The following is a 23,214-nucleotide window of genomic DNA, read 5'->3' on the forward strand; positions in this document are numbered from 1 at the left end:
AAATATCTGGAGGAAAATAAAAGTATCGTTTGGATTGCCTAAAACAATTTCAGCATTAACTGATATTGGATTTATGAAGGATTTTGCTCCCTCCCATATGGATGCAGGGTTTAGGAAGTGGTCAGAACATGGACTCAGTAAACTATATCAACTATATCAACTTCATGGGGATAGGAGCCTAAAATCATTTGAACACCTGAAAGAGGAATTCAAACTCCCTAACACTGATTTCTTTAGATATTTACAATTAAGGACATTTTTAACGAAACATAAAGAATGGGATAAAGTTTTGGAGCCCACTCCAATTGAGGAGTCTCTGTTAAAATTACTAACTGGAAATGAGAGTAAGAAGATTATAGGCTGTTTTTACCATACATTTTCGGATATGACCTTCAATAATACACTGCAGATAAAAAGAAGATGGGAAACTGAAATGAATGCAGATATACCAGAGGATACATGGGACGAAATATGTACTGAAGCCCAACTTGTAACCAATTCCAATTCATGGAGGGAATTCAAGTGGAAGGTAATAATGAGATTCTTCAGGACGCCAGCCATACTGTCAAAACTGGGCCCAGCACATTCTAGTACATGTTGGAGAAATTGTGGTACACAAATTGGCAACCATACCCATATATTCTGGACATGTACGAAATTAAAAACATTTTGGGAGGATGTTTTTAAAGCTCTCGAAATGATATTTCATCAAAAGTTTACAAAAGATCCAACTGTGGCACTACTGGGCCTAACACCAGTAGGCATTGACGGTAGAGCTAAAAAATACCTCTTACAAATACTTATTACAGCAGCCCTCAAATGTATAACAATTAAATGGCTCAAACCTGACCCTCCAACATACAGTAGTTGGACTGAGAAAGTATTGGAAATTTACCACATGGAACGCATAACATATACCCTGAGACTACAGAAAGAGAAATTTATGAAAAGATGGAATCCTGCCATTACCATACTGCTCCTAAGCTGATGCTACCATATACTTATACACACACACATACATACACACACACACATATATACATGAATTCTCTTTCTGCCTCTTGCCCCCCCCTCCCCTTTTTTTTTTTTTTTTTTTTTTTTTTCTTTCCTTCCCCCCATGATAGATTTAAGCCATATCCATCTTGTTGGGTTTCCTTTTAATTTATTTCATTATTGCGCCTATCCTTGTACATGTATAGATACAGCTGTAAACAAAAAAGGAAAATTAAAGAATTGTGAACATTTATGTATAAATTGTTGAATTTGAAATAAAAACTAAGTTCAAAAAAAAAAAAAAAAAATGTAGTTTCTGGCAATAATTTGTTCTCATCACAACAATAACCTACCAAGCAAGCTGTTTCTTAACCTTTCAGAAGATTGTTGTTTAACATTCATTATTTAGATGATAAATAGCTGCACTTAAGATTCAGTTGAGTTAAAAGTCGAGGATTTTCTCTGCAAATTACACCCGCAGGACACTAGACAAACTTTTAATGGCTACTTTCTCCACTTATTATCTCATGTGGATAATTTTACATGAGCTTATTTTAGTCTGCTGTAGAAGCTCGGCAGTGCAAGTTCTGTCTTATCGTGGTCTACAACTGCAACGGTTTCCTCTAACGAAATAACTTGGGCACAAGTAAACACTGCAGCGGCAAGACTGTGTCAAAAAAAGAAAAAAGAAAAGGGAAAGAGAGAACAGGGCAATGTGTGTATCCAGGCACTCATCTACAAATAGGGAAGACGGAGAGAGAAACACTGTCTAAAGATAACAGGCTAAAGTCAACTACGGCACTGTTGTCTGTGAAAGCAGGAAATTCTCTCATCCTCAACTTCTGCTCTCTCTCTGCAAACACACACACATACACACAAACACACACATGCACACACAGACACAGTAGATAGGAGATGAGAGGAGAATAGCAGGATGGATAAGAGAATAGAGCTGGGGAGGACAGGACAGGAATACAGGATGTGACTCAGGGATGGAAGGAAAAAAACTGCAGAATGGAAAAAAACACAATGGAGGAGTGAACAACACCGACGAACAACAACACACAACAGAGCTGAGAGGAAGTCGAAGACAATACGGGTGAAGGAATGGGAGGATATGTAGAGGTTTTCAGCTCTTTTGAAGATGAAAGTGCCATTCTTTCATTTAATTAATTGACACTTTTATGAAGCTTTTTCTGTGGTCCCTGATAACGGCGGACTTTGAAAATGCAACAGGTGGATGTCAAGAGGGAAAGTTTCATTCTGACCTCTCCAGACGACTCGGGTCGCAGGACAGGGGGTGAGTTCCCGGCTTGCTATTGGTCAGCGCCTCCCAGATGGTCACCTAGACACAAAGGAACAGGAAGTCAGAAAGCGAGCGCAGGAAGTGGATGGACGGGGAGATGGAGGTAAAACAACGGCATCCTCCGGCATTTTCCTGTTAATGTGCCAAAGTACCTCACACACACAAACACACAAACACACACACACACACACACACACACACACACACACACACACACACACACACACACACACACACACACACACACACACACACACACACACACACACACACACACACACACACACACACACAGCACAGAGACAGCTAGCTGGCTTGATTATGAATTATGAGCTGAAAGATTGATCCTGGCTCTGCTTCTTTAGTGCTCACACCCAATATTTAGACTGGATCTGCTATTAATATTGATAAGAGGCACCTGTTAAAAATTAAGCAGCACATTAGCCACTAAACTATTATTGTCATCATATCATCATATCATTTTGTTTTGCGCTACCAGTGGTTTTATACAGCGTAACATACATTTTTAGTTTTATTTTCTACCCTTGGCTAAATTACTGATAAACCTCCAGAGATGTTGTGGGAGTTTGATGAATTAGTTTCCAAAAGCTGCATAGATTCTGGAGGCTTAGATGCTGACTGCATTTATGTATTATACCAAGGAGGGGGAGCTCTCTGGTACATTTCTAAATGAGATCATTTATTATTGATGTTTACCTTTCCTCTTTGTTAAGTTTCCTATTATCTGCCTAATTTGTTGGAATTTCCTCATCATAACTGCAGGTTCATGTACATACATTTTTTTGAGATTATGATTGGGATCAGTGGGGATTCTACCCATTCTTTTGGGATAAATTTCTGATTCTTACTTTCCATGTTATTGAACGTTGCCATTTGGTGGGATACTGTTTTTGCAATTTATGCCTCCTATAGTTTGTGGGGTGTGTCCATTTGTTTTGAAGTTACAGCTGCTTTCTATTTAAGATGGCTTCTCTTTGTACCAAAGCATTCGCCTGATGAAGGTCTAATACCAGAATGTTGCAATTTTTAAATTTTCTTGCAAATTAGATAGTGTGCGGGTGTCTTTTTTGAAACTTTTGGATGTGCTCGTCCCTCTCCTACACACCTGGCTCATGAAATACGGTTTGATTAATTAGAAATTTGCTCGGTAATACGCACCCACAGAGCCTATTAAAAATGTTATGCTGTGATATACTGAGCTGGTTCCTTCATTTTATTTTAATCCTTTTCTTTTTACTGTGGCTTCACTGTCTTTTATGCTTTAATATTTTAGCTAGTTCACTGTGTCCCTCCCTCACTGCATGCTGCTTGTATGGTTGTTTAGGCTTCCTGCCTCAGGAGCAAATCAGCAGAGTATAGTAGGATATCAGAAAACGGCAAACACCTGAGTCCTGGTAAATTGGGCCTCGGCCTACTTAAGTGGCTCTATTGCTGTACCCTTTCACTCGGCTTTTTCTCCCAGGCCTTTGGCAAAGGTTTAGTGCTTTTGTTTACCAACCAGAACACCATAATTACTTTTATTTTATCTTCAGTTTGTAATAAAATTAAGTTGTTTAAGGTCACTCGATAACGGGGAAGGAAAGTATGCTTACCACATTTGTGCAAATGTCCTTGCTGATTGTACCTTTTGCCACGTTATTCCTCACTCTCCAATGTTGCTGCCCAATAAAGGCATAAAATGTCCCCTAAGACATAATCTTTAAGAAAATTGAGCTTGTTTCAACTTCACTTATTTGTGGATCTCACTTCTGACACTGACTTTTGATCAGGTTGAGGGTAAAGTGACAACAGGAGTCCTCTGAACTCCAAAGTATGAAAACAAATTCAAAATGCAAGTAGTAAAATATCTAGAATACATGCTAAAACAATGTTTGGGCTCAACAAAATTAGCAAATAGTGGTGAATGGACAAATTACACTGAGAGAGAGGAAGTAGCTGTTTCTGTACAGTCAAAGGTATTTTCAACTAGAAAATGTCAGAAGAAATTTTGAGTGTGTCAAGCAGCTCCTACTAGTTGATATGTCCTGCTATAATTATACATCAGGTAAACTTTATATACGTACATTTTATTTTGAAAAGCCAGCATTTGTCACAAACCCTGAGCAGATTGTTTTAACATCTCTTTTACTATAAAAAGCACTTTGGTCATCCCTTGGGCTGTTGTAAAGGGCTATATCAATAAACTGATTGATTGATTGATTGATTGATCGATCGATCTCTGAGCTTTTACCTTGAAAGTGTACATACTTCACAGAATCCTGTTGCCTCCTTGTAAATTCAAATGTTTTTTGTACTCTATGAAATTGACCTGCTCGCTAAGCTCGATAGACTCTTATTTTGAAAGTGAACCCAAACATACACATAGCTTGTCCATCAATATGTGTAAGAAGTACTAGTACTGTCTGGTGAGTTCCTTTGAAGCCCAGAGAGATTTTGTTTTGATAGTTTAGTACAGGGGGAAGCCATGAGGTGGTGTGTTTATTTTGAAAAGCCAGCCATTCTGTAAGATTTCAGAACTTGGTATTATTTCTGTAAGAATCACAAAATCCTTCTTATGAAATGCATCTGTCCTTACTGTTTCTCAAAGAAAACAAAGTCGTGTTGCAAATATCCTAGAAATCTGTGATTAGGTGAAGAACAATTTTGCCATTTAAGTCAAAATGTGAATTTTGGGGAACCTCTGTTTCTTTTGTGTGCTGTTTTTTTGTCCTCCATCTTTACCAAACTGGAGTTGGAGTCGTAATTCCACTTCTTTTCCCTCTATTTTCAGAAGTTAACTACTTTGTGACAACAGTTCTGATCGATTCAGGTATTAAAAAAATCCTACTTTACCTCTTGGATGAAGATAAATCTCTCAGTCTTCATCTTTAAATAAACTCTCACAACATTTAATTAAAGCAAACTGTGAATGAGAGTTGAAAAACGACAACATTAGAGCGTGTTTCAGAGGATGACAGGCTGTGATGTACCATCAATTTGTACCGTAGTTAATGCTGTAAAACATGCAATGTCAGCAGTGTAATCCTTTAACACCTGTCCTGCTTCAATATTAGCTGTAATTAAAAGTGTCATCACCTTTGTCAGCACTGTTTGAAGCAGCAGTGCAGCTGCCTGCTACAGCGGGCTGCTGGAGATGATCGTACAAACCGCTGCATAAATCCTCAGCTGCAAACTTGCCCCCGTCTCCTCCTTCTCCTCGTGTATCTAAAGCTAAGAAAACTCCGAGGATGTTCTCTGACCTGTCTCAGCGAGCCTATTTATACCTCACTCTCCGTACCTCTGGAAGCAGGCCAAGGTCTCTGAGGACCAGGATCTCTGGGATTTCAAAACAGCACCTATCCTGAGGCGGCGATGAATATAATGGGTCTGGGCTCCACACATCAGAGGCAATTTATTCTGCTTATCTATTTTACTTCAGTATTGATTGTTTTTATTTTGAAACCGGTTGCTTTTTTTCCCTACTTCAGTGCGTATATTTGTCTGGTCTTGCTTGACTTATTGTTGAATTTATTGCTGTAATTTGTACTGGGTGTTTCACAGGGGGAACATTGTCCTCCTCGGTTGATATGGCAACATCACTTCTTGAATCTTGAAAACTTCATGTAAATCTTTTGCAGTCTGCGCCTGTTAACAGATACACTGATGAACCACAACATTAAAACCACTGACGGGGGAAGCGAATTGATTGATGATCTTGTTACAATGGCACCTGTCAGTCTGTGGGATATATTACGCAGCAGTGAACAGGCAGTTCTTGAAGCTGATGCACTGGAGGCAGGAAAAATGGGCAAGCTTAAGGATCTGAATGACTTGAACAGGTGGCAAATTGTGACGTCTAGACGACTGAGACAGAGCATCTCAAAACAGTACAGCAAACCGTCTGCATTATGAAGTGGTTAGTATTGACCAAAAGCAGTCAAAAGAACCAGTGATGGGGTCATAGGTACACAAGGCTTATGCACTGCTGTAATCAAATCACCACTGTCCTTATAAAAAGTAACTGTAGATCTTCTTATGAAGGTGATATCCCAAATGACAAGCACAGATATTTTAATGACAGCAGAAGAAGGGTCCAGATTCATTCCAGAGTTTGGAATTCCAGTAGCAACCGGTCTCTTATTTATTATTAGTTATTTCCTCAACTTACTTGCTGATGAAGCACAGAGTGCATTCAAAAAGGCTCTGGGTTTGGACACAGCAGTGTGACATTGACCTGATGGTTTCTCTAAAGGAGGCTGTATTCAACTCTAAATAAATAAGGCATCACAATCTTGCTGTAAATTTTACCACTGTGATGTTGGGATAAAAAAATTGGCCCATGTGGTCCAATCAGTAGAACAAACTGCTGAAGACCTTAATGCTGGCTTTGATAGAAAGGCATTAGAACACACAGTGCATCCCAGCTTGCTGCGTATGGGATTGTGGAGCCACAGGCAGGTCAATGTGTCCGTGCTGACCCCTGTGCACTGCTAAAAGCACCTACAATGTGCATGTGAGCATCAGAACCTGACCATGCAGTAATGGAAGAAGGGGGCCTGGTCTGATGAATCGGCTTTTCTTTTGTATCATGACGAAGACCCGGTCGATCGTTTAACTGGATAAGAGATGGATGCACTGTGGGAGGAAGGCAAGCTGGTAGAGACATTTTGATGCTCTGAGCAATGTTCTGCTGGGAATCCTGGGGTCTTGGTATTCATGTGGATGTTACTTTAACACACCTAAACGTTGCTGAAAACCATACATAACAGCAGTATTTCCTGATGGCAGTGACCTCTTTCAGCAGGATAATGTTCCCTGCTATGCTGCAAAACTTGTTCATGAACTATTTGAAGAACAAAGAGTTCAAGCTGTTGGACTCCAAACTCCCTAGAGCTCAATCCAATCGAGAATCTGTGGGATGTGCTGGAAGTCCAACTCAAGCAATTTGCAGGACTTACAGGATCTTTTGCTAATGCATTGGTGCCTAATACTACAGGACACCTTTAGATGTCTTGTGAAGTTCATACCTTGGCACGTCAGAGCTGTTTTTGCAGCACAGGAGGGACCTAACCCATATTAAGCAGGTGGTTTTAATATAATGTGCAGTTATGACATTCATGCATCCAACATGGGCACTTTCTTTGATCCATCTGGAGGCACACAACAAGCTGTGATGCATCGTGCTTTGACATCTTTCTATCAAAGCCAGCAGTAACGTTTTTTTGCAATTAGTGGACAGTAGATCTTTAGAGGGATCAGACCATAATGGCCACTTGTGTCAATGAGCCTTGGTTTTTCATGCTTGAACCACGTTTGGTAATAACTAACTACATACATCCACAAGACCCACAGATGGAGATGATCTGACCCAGTTGCCTAGCCATCACAATCGGGTCCTTGTCAAAGTCACTCAGATCCTTACACTTGCCCGTTTTTCTTGCTTCCAACACATCAACTGTAAGTACTCACTGTTCACCTCCTGCCTAATACATCCCACTCCTTGACAGGTGCCACTGTACTGAGGTATTCATTTATTCACTTCACCTGTCAGTGGTGTTCATGTTGTGGCAGATTGATGTAAGCTAATGTGATCCTGCTCTTCATCTGATTTAGGGAAGGTTTGTACTCCAGCTAGTGCCCGCAAAACTTGCTATCCACACTGTGTGACGTTTAGCAGCGTTTTCAGCTAATTTGAGGAGCTAATGTTAGCTAAATTAGCTTCCTAACTGAATAAAGCTGCCAATGCAGATGTAGTTTAAGATAGCAGATTGATGATCAACAGGACCTTGCTTTAATCTAGCGAGAGGTAAATCAGCCACATTGTGAACAGTACACTGTATCAGTTGCCTGAAAATGGAAAGTGCAACCGGCATAGTGACATTAAGAGAAGTGGGGCTCGTGTTTGCTTAATTTCACAGCCGGAGATGATCTCAGGAAGCTTCACACTCAGACCACCTGATCGTATTCGGAGCCGGCCTCCAGCAGACTCTGCTGTATGGCGAACTGCAGCAGATCTTCCTCCTCCTCTCTCATGCTGTCTCTCTGTTTGCCTCCTAGCATGGTGTATCCAGGCGGGGGCTCGAACACACACGGGGGAATCTCTCCGGCTCGACACGACACTGCAGCACACAAGGGAAAGGCAAAGGGCAAGAGATGGGAAGGAGAGTTACCTGACAGTTAAGGAGGCTAAAGGAGAAGAGTGGAGAAGGAAAAACAGAAGAGCAAAGTGGAGAAATTCCAAGTAAAAGAAGCTGTAGCCCGTCATTTCAGTACTCAAGTTTTAGGTATTTTCATCGGCCTGCAACTTTACGATAACGTCAAGGGTGTCCAAAGAGGTTCCTTGTGAGCGGTGGCACGATAAATTCTTTCTCCCCTCTGCGTGGCTGCTGATTTAAACGTTGCTGTTGGGAGTCTGATCAAGCGATAGGATGATGAAAGTGGGCCGTAATCTCACACACAACACAAAGAACATAACCTTGCATTCAAAGCCCGTGATAAATACTGCTCATAACTCTATCAGGCAACTATAAACTCTGTTTGTGAACTGAAGTATGGCTGAGGTTCTGCAGTAAACGTTAGCACAGATTTAGAAAGCAGCTTGTCAGAAGAAAAAAAATGAACTTCTGCAGCCATCTGGGATGTCATGAGCGGAGGAAGAGAAAAGATGAGAAAAAGTAGCATTTATGGGAGCGTGTCCTTACTGGTGGAGCTGGAGCTGGAGATGCTGGAGGAGTCGCTGCCTGGTGAAGGGGTGTCTGTCCTTGGGGTGTCCCTTTGTCCATCTGCCTCCACCCCTACTTCGTTGTCAGCACGGGGGCCGTTCCCCTCCTCGCATCCGTTCAGGTTGCTGAAGGTGATCCTAGCGTTTAGGATGTGGTAGAGGGGGATTTCTGCAGCGAGTGGAGAGAAGTGGAACATAAGAACTTATCAGCTAACCATCCTTCTATTAGTTCTTTTATTTTTACGATTGATATTAATCTTCCCCGTCCTTTCTGCTCCCTTCCTGCATCTGTCCTCATTTCATCTTCGTGTATTAATTTTCATTCCCCTGTCATCCCCTCTATTTAACCAGCCAGCCTCCTTACGCATTCGTCCATCCACCTCGCTCTCCTTGCTCTCACCGATTTTGACGGGGAAGCCGGGCGGCAGGCGCAGAGTGATGAAGTCACGCAGCTTAGCGAACAACGCGTTGGAGATTGCCATGAGGTCGATGATAGGCACCACTTGTTCTGCCAGGGACAGAGGATGGGACTCACACAACCACAACTTGGCTTTAAACCTGGAAACAAGAACATAAAGACACATCGAAGATACTGGTGAAGTGACCACCAACAGCGAACCTTAAGCAAATCCACTTGTGACTGGGGGTGCATGTATTGGATTCTTGCAGATATCTAATAAAGTGATATTTTTCAACTCTTTTTGAACAATTGCTGATACTGATACATGCACAGATTTTTCCACCTAATTGCAGAGAACATCAAGTCTCTCCTGCAGGGGAATTAACATATTATTTTGCCTACTCTTATCGTGACCCAATTAAAAGGCCCACATTCACTGGGCAACATAAGAAAAATGCTTAAACTTACACAAAGTTTAGTTTAGTCTTATTCTTTTGTGACATTTTATCTGCCCGTCATTGTTATTTTAAAGCCTTTATCCGCTGATAGAGATGGCATGGCCGTTTCATTGTGCCTCCCCACTTCTGCCTTCAAGTATAGTGGAGTAATTTAAGTCCTCATCCAGACAGTTAGTTCTTTGGTCGGAGGTACACAAAGACATTGATTCCATGAGCTAACAGCGGCTGTCCACAAGCTGCTGAGTTGTGTTCAAGCCGAGGCCAATCAATTCTTAGATTCTAATTTGTCCCATACTGAACACAGGACTGAGAGGCAGCGCTACAACCTCAAAGACTTTGCTCTCATGACGCTCTGTCATTTTTCATTAGGTGTCGCAGAACAACGAAAACTGACTGCTGGAGATTACAGACAGACAGTTAGAGGAGCACTGGACAATTGATTAGCTGGCTGTCTGATGAGACCGACTGTTGCTGGCGTCTACCGTGAGACTCAATCCGACATTGTGATTAATGGGAAGGGGCCTGAAAAGCAATAACATTAGCTAAATTACCCCCCAAAAAAATAATAACATGGAAACTAAATGCTTTAAATCGTCCTCTCATTTATTTTTAAGGCTCCAGGCAGTTTTTAAGTCCCTCTTTGATTTCATTTATTTTTTTATTTTTTGCTTTTTCTTCCGAAGAGACACTGCGGGTTCCTTCATTTCATTTTTTTCCGTTTCGTTTTGTTTCGTTTGTTAATATACTGGAGTGAAGATGATGTGCAGTGAGTCACCCAGCCAGTGCTGTGTGTGATAGACTGCAGAGACTGACTATCTAATTGCTTGACTCTCTAAAAGCTTTGTAAAAATCCACTCCTGACTTGCGTGTTTGTGTGTGCTGCGCCCACTGTTAGCTGCCTGTCTTTCACCTCAGGATCTTAGTGGTCAGCTGCCATGGATGGCTGATTTTACTCTGACTATTCTCTGTCCATCATGTTGTCAGCTCTGGCATTTGGCAGTGAGCTTGGTGGGCGACTCCGCTGTATGCACGGCTGCCTGTCTGTTCTGCTGTCCGTCTGTGTCACCTCTGGGTCTTGGTGGTGAGCTGGCACGGGTGGCCGATGTCCCTCTGAGTGGGTGACGAGCTGGGGTTGAAGTATTCCTCCGCCGTCAGCGCTGCAGGGTTAGTTACCACAGGGGATGACATCTGGGTCACCAGAGCCTGGGGAAAGTAAATAATGAATAAAATGAAACGCGTTTCCATTTTAAAGAAGCTTTTGCAGTTCTAAAAAAGTGACTATGTGTGCAGGGATCCAAAGGATTATTAATCAATACCAGCGGCATGAAGATGAAAGATTTCTGGCTTTTCAAACCCACTTTCTTTGCTATTCTCTGCTGTATAACAAGAAACCTACTGGGATTTTTCAAGGCTTTCCTTTTACCTACTGACATTTTCAACAGCTCAATAAAAGCCCTGCACTCAAGCAAAAACTTGAGAACAAATCTATGGAGGACCACAAGTGCCACAATGACAATAATTGAAACATTTAATTAAATACTAACTAATTTTACACACTTTGAAAGAAGTAACTGAATTCACAAATTGAATTAAGACGATAGAGTTTGATCAAGCATTTCAGAGAGTCCGTTTTTATTTCTGTCTCCCTGCTGCTTGTTCTTGCCTATAAGCGATTTGTTACAGTTCATTATTTAGCCTCTCCATGACTTTGGGCCTTGCTGCTAACAAGGTAAAACAATACAAACTAGCCTTGAGACATGAAAGCTCTCTGACCTGGCATGTGTATATAAATGGAAAGAATTAGCAATAAAACACATATGGAATAACGCAATAAATGGCATAATCCTGTGAAACCTGTACTCTCAAGTCAATTTGTGAATTCAGTTGTTTATTTCCCTTTTGAATTGCATTTTCAAATAGATTTTGAAATGCCATTATTTATTCATGAATTCATGAAATTATTTTAAAATGTCAAAAACCTGTTTTATTTTGTTCATTTTTATAATTCCTCCTTTCACTGCTCATCGAATTATATGATAGTGAATAACTTTGTAATTTAATATTTTTTTATGGATTAATTTAATAACTTTTAATTTCATGACACTTGTGGTCATGCATACAGCAGTTTCTCATTTCAGCTTTCATCCTGACAGTAAATGGATTACTGCTTTCATGAGTAATTCACTGTCATCTGTTCAGTATGACTTTAGCAAACCTGTCAGTAGACACTATTACTGGTCCAGATTGCCAAAGACTTATGAAACAGCTATGATCGATAGCCTTCGTCGATTCCTTTTTAAAGTTTAGTGTTTGGCAATATTGAAACAAAACAACAGAGCAACTTTACAGTTGCACAAAATATCTGCAGCAAAAACTAAAAAGAAAGCTTTTTGTGTCCTGGTGTGAAGGGAGAAGACAGAAAGGCACAGAGAGTGGAAAAGAGCGGAGGTGACAGCGAGCAAGTGAAGAGACAGAATACAGAGAGAGGAGGAGGGAGGTATGAGTCATAGACACTCTCCAGCAGAAGCAAATTAAAATAACATAATCAATATTTGAGAGCAGGTTTGAGCCTCTGAGTGATGCTCTCCTCTCATCAGGACTCATACAGTACCTGTGCATCCAAAATAGACGTGGTGTGGACAATACTAGTGCTGAATGTGGTAATTTATTTAATGCAACAATGATTATAGAGATGTAACAGGCCAGATTAACCCCCCGGCCAAAGTATACCCCGGGGTAAACTCTGGTCTAGGCCAGTTTATACCCAGGGGGCTGAAATACCTTCGCCCAGAATATACCTCTCCAGGCCAAAATATACCACATGTAAAAAAAAAAAAAAAAAAAAAAAGGTTATATCACATATTTAGGCAAAAATACAAAGACATATTATGTTGATATAAGGATTGATTCAAGTCAATCTTAATTTAAGTACAAATCAAAGATAATACAAAGAGATATACTGAAATTTGTTACAAAGAAACAACTGAAAGTAACACCAGCCAGTGCGGATGTTCTTTGATAATATCTTGCTTACAGCATACATTTTTCTTGGTTTTCAAGTCAGTTTTTCCTTTGATTTGAAATTTTTCAATTGTAATTAGCTCAAGGACATTCTAGTTATGTTCTTTCACAATGACTTGCTTGCTTGCTGAGCATACCTCTTTGTAAAAAAAAAAAACAAAAAACAAAAAAAAACAAATAACTTAACAATTAAGAGTTTAACATGCCTAATCTTCATGTATCTAAAGGTATAAACTGGCCTAAGACCAAGTATACTCTAGGGTATACTTTGGCCAAGGCCAGTTTATACCCCGGTGTACTTTGAATGGGGGGTTAATCTGGCCTGTTACACCTGTGCTGACTGTGATTCCTATTATTGCCAGGATGTCATACTGTCAGTAACAGAACCCAGGTGAAAACCCATGTGTCTTCAACATGTCAAAAATGCAATCAGGAAGAAAAAAACTGCAAGAAAAAAAAATCACCAAAACTGGAGCTTCCTGTGGTGACATTTACTGTCTACTCACCCCATTGTTTGGCCCCATGTGTTGCTCAGCAATCCCAAGGAAATTCTGCAGTGGAGTCTTTCCACCTGCTCAGACACACAGAGAGGATACAGTTATCAAATCACAAACTGTCCTCTTACTGCCATTTATCTCCAGTGCTGTTTTCCACTGTGTCAGTTTGCTCGGTGTTTCACTGATAACTTATTGCATTATATCAGGCTTTTATGATGCTCTTATCATCTAGTAAGAGCCGGCCTGAAATGAACAAAGGCATAGTGAATCAACTAAATCCAATAAAAGTGAATTATGCTTTTAAGCAGCGAAGTACGAGTAGCGTTACTCTAAAATATGGTCGGAATATCAATCGATCTTACACCTGAACTCAATACAGGGACAGTGGTTGAACAATTGAAAAACTGTTCATCCTGAGAATATTTCTACTTTTCCTTCCTCCAGTAGTCTCCTTCTCAAATTGACCTTTTCTTGATCTGCAATTCACTTGCCTGGAGTATGGTAAAAACCGCAGCTCATTAAATCTTAGTCAGCTATCACGCTGTCATTTTTGTTCCTATAAACATTCAGTCTGCTGCCACATCTTCTGTAAGATGATGATTTAATACATCACTACTTCAAACTGGTTATGACAATGAAATATCAGCTTCATTATAGTGGGAAACAGATGCAACAGCAATCAGAAAAATCAGAGCTGTCACACAAAACAAACGCTGGAAGCTAATTTAAACCACATGATGAAAAATCTCATTCATATTCCAATGATTCCTCAGAACATATTAAAAATTAAATATTAATATCATATACATGCATATGACATATACAGTCATTTCTGGAACTCAAATTTGCATAAACACCCCATTTTGGTCTGGTAAATACCCTGGTTTGTTTCATGGCAACACAAAGCTCATCTTCATCACATATTCCAAAATAACACGTTTCTAACATCCCAGTTTGCCTTTCATTCATCCTGCTTGTCTGCTCCTAAGATTAAACTCTCCTTTTGTTTCAGACCTGCAACTCCCACCTGTCTTGCCCTCAGCAGTCTCACCTGATCTCTCCCGCCAGCATCCGCTTCCACAATCAGTCTCCTCAGTTCTTCTAAAACCAGTTCACATCTCACTGTTTGTCAGATTGTCTTTGTGCTCTCGGCCAGAGCACCACGGTGTAATTCAGTCTGTTTGTTCTCGGCCTGATTTTTGACCCTGCCTGTATGCTGAACTCCGAGTTTGCATGCTCCTTCTGCTTTGTCTGATTGCCTGATTCCTGGAACCTCGCAGGAAAATCTTTATTTTTAATTAAGTAAACTTTAATCTTGCGTGCCTGTTCTGTGTTCTGCTTTAGGGCATTTCATGCTGACCAATGACAGTGCAAAGCCAAATGTACAAATTTGGGAAACAGCTAACTCAAATCCATTAAATCGAAGATTGACATACACCATTCTACTCTTCCAAACAATGCAATGCAATTAGGAAAATGACACAGTGTCTTAACTCTATCTATTTAGCCCCTTTCTGCAGTGTGCAGACACCAGCGTCTACCATCGGGCATTTGTCAAACACAGACACTTGGCCACAGTGCACTTTGGGTAGCACTGACACTTACCTCCACAGCACCTGAATCTGCCAACCAGGTCTACTCATTTTGGTCAGCAGAGACTAATAATCTCTCTCCTATCTTGGGCTGCAGAATATTGTCATTCTCATCACTCTGTCTGCAGGAATCATCCCACAGGTAGAAACCGGTTACTCATCTCACTATCGCCAAGAAAACAGTGCTGCAGAAGTGGAAGTCTATCATTACATATCAATCACTGGATTAACCCAAAGGCCACACACATCACCGCCTCTCCTCTCCTCTCATCTCTCTTCCATGTTTTTTTCCCGTACTTTTTTACACAGCATATACACACATGTAGATCTACTACAGATACAAAAACAGAAAGAAGTTACACTAAATAAGCATCCCTCTCCTAATCCACATCTTAGTATCATTACATCAACTTTACTGCACACATTTTCATGCTACATCTGTGGTTTAAACTGCAATAATCCGGTTTCATTTCAAAATGCAGAGCTTCTGCGATATTTACACCAAGAATCCACACTACTTTAATGTTTTAGGACCCCTGAAACAAAGATTTTCTGACCCCGACAGAGATGCATTCCACTGCAGATGGGATGAAATGGAGATTTCTGATTGGGCCTCTGATTTGTCACGTTCCCATCATGCTCCCATTTTCCAGGAGAAAACAAAGACATCAGCCTTGACTACCTGTGATTAATTCAGCATGAATGGTAAATTACAGGCATCGCTGACCTTGTCATCTCTGCTTACAGCTGTTGAGTAGTTAAGGGAATCTCTTGTCTTGCTTTTGGCAATCGTTGTTCTTCCTCCGTAATATTTGCTACAACTAAGAAACTAATTCCCTGCTTCGTGTGTGCACTGGAACTCGTATGTGAAATGTGTTATTAGGCATATAGTTAGGGTTCGTGAAAATGCAGTCCTAGTGTGTGACTGTAGAAATTCCCGAAAGGTTGTATGTTGCTGATGCTGCATATCCATGAAAATTCAGAAGTTGAAGGTGCAAATATCCTTCTAGTATCAAATGTCTTGCTCTGCACAGAGAAGGTCTGACATTCATGTGAAGTAACAAAAAGCAAAACACATTTCAGAGTGGATGGAAGCATCTCAATAATGAGAATTACTCAAATAGGCAGCAATTAAAGTCCAAAACAACTTCAGAGTGTGTTGTATAGAACTGTGTGCTTTTTACTAACTTAACCCTGTTGGTTTCAATCTGTTGTAAAGTACACAGAGAAACTAAAGCAAATACATGCATCTCAAACGTGAAATAGTCACGACTGTTCTAAGTTTGATAAAAAAAAATTGTTTTTGCTCATGTAGGATCCCATCATATCAAGAAAGTAGGAAATTGAGGCAGTTAAAAGATTCAGAGATACTTTGCTTTTGGAGAAATTGAATTAGCAGGCCACTGAAAGCACAGCAAAGGTCCATCATTAGGGTTAATGTCAGCGGCACTATAGGGGGGGTTTAATAAAAGCATCTCCATTTTGACCTTTAGTGAGCTAATCTGTCTGCAGTTACTGTTTGGCTCAAGATGCAGAGCGTACTTGTCTCTTTTAGGATATATATAGCACATTACGTTTTTTACAGCGTTAACAAAATGATGAAAAATAGCACAGGGGAAGAGCAAATGGAGTGAGTCACTCATTCAGGAGTCAATGCAGCGCTTCCAAGAACACTTTCCCCCTGCCTGTTAGCGCAGAGCAGATAGGGACTGTGACCTGGGAGAGTGGAGCTCTCCATAGAGCGTGTGATGGTTGATCCTGGCTGACAGCAACAGTCCGAAGAGGGAAACCTGCTTAATCCTGTTTGATTTATGATCTGAACCAGAAAACGAGACGGAGCCACTGAGTGAACGTTAGGGGCTGATCTCATCGAGTTCAGGTGAGAGGGATCACTCATCAGCGACTCCTTTATCAGACATGTCGCTGCACTTAGGCTGGAGGTTACAGTGGCACAGAGGTGATGATGGAAAAATTCAGCTGCTGCAGGTGTAGCAGCCGTGAATCAAGAACACCTCGATGGACAAAGGATGTGTACGATGCTCATGTGGCAGTGAGGTTGTCCAAATAAAGTGACTGACCTTTTGTCTTGTTCTTGTTCTGGTCTGACAGGTGGTCAGTTCTGGTCCTGGTGATCAGCTCAACATTGGATGCTGCATACACCTGAAAGAGAAGACATTACAATATCATAAACACATCAATTATTTTCCTTTCTTTTGTGTTTTGTCACTGCCAGACCCTAAAACAGTGCATCATGCATTTTGAGTACAATTAAACCCCTGGTTGCTATAGTCCAATATCTGCTCCACAGCAGGATGCAGGCATTCCTCACTAGTGACCATTAAAATAACCTAACAATGAAATATTGAGCAGGCTGCTGATCCGCTGAAGTGAAATAAAGAACTTAAAAGCATCATCGAGTCGAGGAGCTCAACAGGAGTTGTCTGTTGATGTTTGTAACTTTGAATCAATGATGCAGAAAATAGTTGACTTTGAGGCAGCAGTATTTTACTGCACAGCCTGTCTGAAGTGCTTTAAAAACCAGTAGTGACAGATGGTCCTGGGTGTCTGACACTCGTCTCCCATCGATCCCTCCAGGGGGTCGAGAAAACAAATGGGGTCAAGGTAACACGTGTCTTTTTTTAAACTTATTTTGAATGGCCATCTGGTCTTGCGTATGCGCTCATGAATCATTTTCATCTGAGGGCAAAGACTTCATACTTGGTTGTTAAAGAAAATGCATCAAATAACTGATTCATTCTGGAAATTAAACACTGCAAAGTGAAGTGGACTCTCAGGAAATATCAAACTGATTTCTGACAGCAGTGGTTCCTCTGGACAGTGACAGATCAGTGAGCTGTCTGAGCAGCTTCTGCTCTACCTTGGCTTCATATCCATTCACCGTCTCCGTCTTCTCGCTCCTCCAGCCCAGGATGCCCGTCTTATTCCTGCGATAAAGATACAACACATCCCAGATGAGCTCCCCTGTGGTCTCAACACTCTAACGCTCATTATTTAGTCATTTTCAGGTACCAGACATGCACCTGACACAAAATCATAAACAGAGTACACTGGAGAGCAGAATCAAGCATCTCCCCAGAGACTGCAAGTCACCAGACCTGTTGTTTCTCTGTAATAGACAGCCTGCAAACATTGCTCCCATTGTCCTTGTTTGTCTTCAGAGAAGATCAGCAGTTCAGTGTGCAATTAGGAAACCTGCCCAGAAGTTAGCGAGGCATATCTTGTCTTCATCATCTGTTCACATCACCAAACTCCTGGCAGACTAAGCAGACTTTTCAAGGATGTTTACTCCTATCATATTAGCCCATATACATTTGAAGTAAAAATGAAATATCATTGGATTTTGTAGGTCTAAAAAATTTGAAAGGAAGGTTCTGGGGATGTTTTTGCTCTAAGGACAGCAATGTCACCATTAACTAAACTGATTAACATGAAATCTGACACAGGCATTCAAATTCTCCTCATGATGAACTGTAATAATCATCACAACATTATATTCTGTCCTTTACTTTGGTTTAAAGGCCAGACCTGCACTGCCAGTGACATTCCCACAAGCCAGAGTTGCCTTTTGCTAATTAGGAAATATGAGCATGTTAACACACTAAACTACAGGGACGAATATGGCAAACAGTATAGCTGCTACGCATCAGCATATAAGTGATGTCATTGTGAGCACGACAGCATGCTGACGTTACAGTTTAGCTGGAAGCCCTGTTGTGTTTAAGTGCAACCTCTCACTGTCTGAATTTTTTAAAGTTAGATTAATGAGAGTTTAGTAAATTTTGTACTTGTAAGTCCAGCCCTCAAAGAGCAAAACTGCAGTGCTGTAGTTTTTGTGCAAGGCTGCGTAAAGACGTATTACCTCCAGAGGTAGATGTCCTGCCTGGGATGCTTGACAAAGTGGTTTGCTCTCGCATCATAAATAGATTATTGGCATGTAGACAGGAGTGCTGACCAGGGAAAATGCACAGAGGTGACATCGAGGTACAAGTCTGACAGGGAGATGATTACCCTCTCAGCCGCCACCTTCTCACAGTCGTTCTTCTCCATCTTCTTCCCCGCTCACTTTAAATCTGTTAACATTCACTTCCAGTCTCTCTTTTCATGACTCAGGTATCTATCACTGTGTCTCCCGCAGCACATTTTTCTCCTTTCTCGACCCCTGCCTCCAAAATGATCAACTCCCCCCTCTTCTGGCTTGCGTATTGTGCTTTTCCCCCCCATATTCTTGTGTCACATTCATCTTTCTTTCTATGTTTATCATTGCACGTCTTCCCTATTCCACTAATTTCCCCCCTTTTTCATTCTTCTACATCTCTTCCACATCCTCTCTTTTTTACCCTTCTTTCATCCTTCTCTTTACCATTTTCTGCCCTCCATCCCTCTCTGTCCAAAAGTTCTCCTGTTCTATCATCCTTCTCTCTTCTTCTCTGTCACATCAGTCTTATCTCTCCGCCTGACCAGAATAAGATGAGTTTTGTCCTCTATGTCCCTGCTAGGTCCACTTCTCCCTCCTCTCTCTCCTACTTTCCACTTCTTTCTCTGTCTCTGCATCACTTGCAGTCACCCTATGTCCTGTCTGCCTCCACCGTGTCTTTCGATCTGTCTGCCTCCTCATCTCCATGTTCACTGGTGCATTTTACTGCTCCAAACTTCCATTAACATCCGTCCTCAGTGATCCCATCATAAGTGAGCAGCTGTGGGCATTTTTAGAGCAGCATTCGGAGGTAGTCTTGGTCGCACATTCTTTTAGCGATGTGAACACGAATGTCTACTGATTCTGCACATTAAAGGACCACCAATGAAACTGTTCTCTGCCCACCAAGGGCAACAAAAAGTGCAACAAGAACAACAAAAAAACAACGCTATTTTTGATATCTTCTTTGACTTTCTGGAGGACAAGGCAAGGGAAGTGCGATCTTCATCTTCTTCTTCTTGTTTTCTTTCCCACCGGTTAAACAGAACAATTCTTTTAGTCTTTCCAAATGTCTGTTTGCATACAGAACAGTGAATTTTGTGTGAGATCAGATAACAAGCAGTCATTTGAGACGCGTGTGGAGACGCATTTTCGTGGCAGGTGCAAACTGACGTTCATTCAAGCTGAGCGCTGTCCTCCTGTGATCGAATTAGCCCAGATGCATGCTAATGCCAGGTGTGAACAGGCCCTTATTTGAAGTGGCCTGAGCATGAGTCATACATCCTGAGGCTAATTTGTCCCTCCACATCAAGCTTATTCCTGCCACTTTTTTGGGACATTCTTGCCCTTTGAGTTCATTTAAGATACAAGAGATCAATAATGAACTACTTATGGTTTGAATAAAAAGTCAATCAACATGATTTGAAAATTAACTGAATACTTGATGCACTTTCATTACAGGAACATTTCATCAGCATTATGTAGATTAAGTTGATCAGTAATAATACGTGTCCAAAGAACGCTAATGATTAGGTGAACGTGATTTTTTGTCTCCTCTTCCTCCCACTGCTGCTGCGTTTGTTTGTGTTTTCCTGCATTTTGTGAAATGCACTCTGACAGCCACCAGAGAACATGCCTTGACTTCTTCAACTTGGCTGTGGGCTGCAGTGTAGGAGACAGCGACAGAGAAACATTGACAGAAACTCAGCTCTAACAACAAAAGAGTGATTTTCTCTGCTAAGAAAAAAAACAGCACACAAGCAGAACATGTTCTGTGGCTACTGTTGTTAGAAAAGATATTTCTGATTGTTCTGTGATTGATTTCTTCATGTATGACTGCTGAACATTAAGGCAAGCTGTCTGTTAGGTTTAAACCCACCACAAAGAACCACCTAGTTCTGATCCTAGGGTTTATAAAAACCTATAATTTATCATCCTGTACATTTATATTCTGTGTACATCAGTACTGCGTCTGACCTCTCGAAGGCGATGTTGCGGGTGTCCAGCTGAGTGGTCACCACCGGGGCAGACAGCCTGGCTGCGACCTGCTCGTCGTTGGGTTGCATCGCCCCCAGTAGACCCAACCCGGTGGTGTTGCTGCTGCAGGCGCCACCATTCCTCCTGCCAGGTGAGAGCGCCGTAAGGGACGAGACGCACAAGGTCTCACAGAACACCAGCTGTCTGTCGTGGTCGACCTCCATCACCTCTGCGCTGGAGTCTAAGAGGACGAGAACGACGAGAGAAAAATTAGAGCCGTTTCAGTGAGGATGGTACAGGCAAGAGAGCACACATCCAGGAAGCTGCAAGACACAAATGGGGAAACGTACGTGTAAAGAGATGTCTAAGAGAAGAGGACTGATGTCGAGAGACTGCAGATGTTGTTGCAAATGGAAAAGGAAAGAGCAAATTAAACACCCAGGCAGGTCAGGTGCAAAGAAACACTGCGAGGGAGAACATTATGCAGAGGCTCAAAAAAGTCCAACGGAAAGGTCGAAGGAGGAGGAAGAATTTAAAGTGGAGAGAGGAAAAAGGATAAAAATAAAAGAAGAACTGGGTAAAGTAGTGCACGGAGGAGGAAAGAAAGACCTGTGCAATCAGGCTGGAAAGAAAGGAGCTGTGTGTGTGAGAGAGGGGGGATCATATTCGAAAGGTGCAGTCACACCTGCACCAGTTTCTCTGAATATTTGCTTCATCTCATATTCATTCCAAGTGAAGCTCCTGTGACTGCTAAATACAGTGCTGTCTTCATACACCTGATGTCCCAGTAGGGGAGTTTGGAAGGACAAAAGGTATCGAGGGAGAAAAAGACAAACTACTGCAAACCTGGGCTCATATCTTAAAGGAAAAGTTCAACATTTTGATAAATACACTTACGGACTTTCTTACAGAGCATGATATGAGAAAATAAATCATGTCTGAAAGGTAAATATGAAGTCAGCTGGTTAGCTTAGCATAGCACAAAGACTGGAAACAGAGGGAAACGGCTACTCTGGCTCTGTCCAAGGTAATAAGTGCTAGATAATTTTTAAAAAAATCTATAGAAAACCAAAGTGGGAGGATGTCAAAGTTGCGGTTTTATGAGGGATTATGAGCTGGATCACTTCTTGGTTAGATGCAGTGACTCTCTGATACTGTAATCTATAATTCTCACCAAGAGAACAAATAAATATACATGCCAAAATGTGCTTTTGGTCTCACATCTCACAGTTTCCTGCATCTTGACACAGCACACATACCTCCCACAGAGTGAGGCTAGAGTTTGACCCCTCACCTTGCCCCTTGAAAATGAAGCTCCGGTTTCCTCTCTGCCAGGTCATCTGTTCAAATCCCGTCAGGGTGGTGTCAACGCGAAGACACTGACCACTCTTCCAAACTCTGTAGGTGTCACTGGGGCAGATACGAGACACCAGGGGCACTAAGGGCAAACACAGACATGCTTTGACTCAAACATGCCGTTTGTAATTAACATGTACACGAATGAATGCAACAGGTCTCAGTTTTCATCCTGGGATTTTCATTTTGGCACTGATATATTATTTCTAATGCAACTAAAAGTGCCAAAGACAAAGCAATTTACACAACAGAAGCATCATTGTTCAGTACAACAGAAAGGAAACAGACGTCTTTGGGGCCCAGAGGACGGTGATAACATGATTAATTCTGACTGGTTAGTACTGGCCTGCTTTACTGACTCCAAGGACACATAAATAGCACTCACCCCAGCTGGTAAACTCCCATTTCATCTCCACATAGAAGTCTTGGGCCTGGACAGAAAGTGTAGGAGGGAGACGGAGAGAGAGGAAGACAAATTAGAAGGCAATGGGCATTGATAAAGAGGAAGATAGAGAGCGAATTGGGGAGCTAGAGAGTGATGGAGTCAAAGATAAATAGACAAAGAGAGCAGAATAGCAATGCGGAGGAAAAGAAAAAGTGGGAGAGTGAACAAATGCAATGAGGCTGCCTCATTGTCTGTGCCAAAGATGAGGGGGACTGGCAGAGAGAAGTGGTGTGTGTGTGTGTGTGTGTGTGTGTGTGTGTGTGTGTGTGTGTGTGTGTGTGTGTGTGTGTGTGTGTGTGTGTGTTGGGGGTGGTGGTGGTTATTAATAGAACTGATGGATGGAGGGACGGAGAGGACAATGATGTGGGTCAGAGCAGCCGCAGATGAAGCACAGCGTGATGTGTGTAATGTTCGCAAGTGGACGTGTGCTCGAGTGCCAGGGCTCTTTCAAAGTGTGAGGGTGTTGTGTCTACCATGTGAGTAAAGTGTGTTCACGATTTTATGTGTGTGTGTC

General features: G+C 41.5%; 1 protein-coding gene across 3 annotated transcripts in view; it reads right to left on the minus strand.

Annotated features, from left to right (window-relative positions):
• ankrd13b (ankyrin repeat domain 13B) overlaps positions 1–23,214 on the minus strand; it is a 60,649-nt gene that overhangs the window by 9,202 nt on the left and 28,233 nt on the right. For all 3 annotated transcript variants that reach the window (XM_035955205.2, XM_023285550.3, XM_055012326.1), the window contains 11 exons: positions 22,641–22,686; positions 22,194–22,337; positions 20,900–21,140; positions 17,867–17,933; positions 17,067–17,148; positions 13,406–13,470; positions 10,945–11,081; positions 9,421–9,578; positions 9,001–9,189; positions 8,255–8,418; positions 2,262–2,338 (listed from right to left, as the gene is read on the minus strand). In XM_035955205.2, the coding sequence (XP_035811098.2) occupies positions 2,262–2,338; positions 8,255–8,418; positions 9,001–9,189; positions 9,421–9,578; positions 10,945–11,081; positions 13,406–13,470; positions 17,067–17,148; positions 17,867–17,933; positions 20,900–21,140; positions 22,194–22,337; positions 22,641–22,686 (1,370 nt within the window). The remainder of the gene's footprint in view (positions 1–2,261; positions 2,339–8,254; positions 8,419–9,000; positions 9,190–9,420; positions 9,579–10,944; positions 11,082–13,405; positions 13,471–17,066; positions 17,149–17,866; positions 17,934–20,899; positions 21,141–22,193; positions 22,338–22,640; positions 22,687–23,214) is intronic.

The sequence above is a fragment of the Amphiprion ocellaris genome, chromosome 7 (genome assembly GCF_022539595.1).
Source record: "Amphiprion ocellaris isolate individual 3 ecotype Okinawa chromosome 7, ASM2253959v1, whole genome shotgun sequence".
Classification (NCBI taxonomy): domain Eukaryota; kingdom Metazoa; phylum Chordata; class Actinopteri; family Pomacentridae; genus Amphiprion; species Amphiprion ocellaris.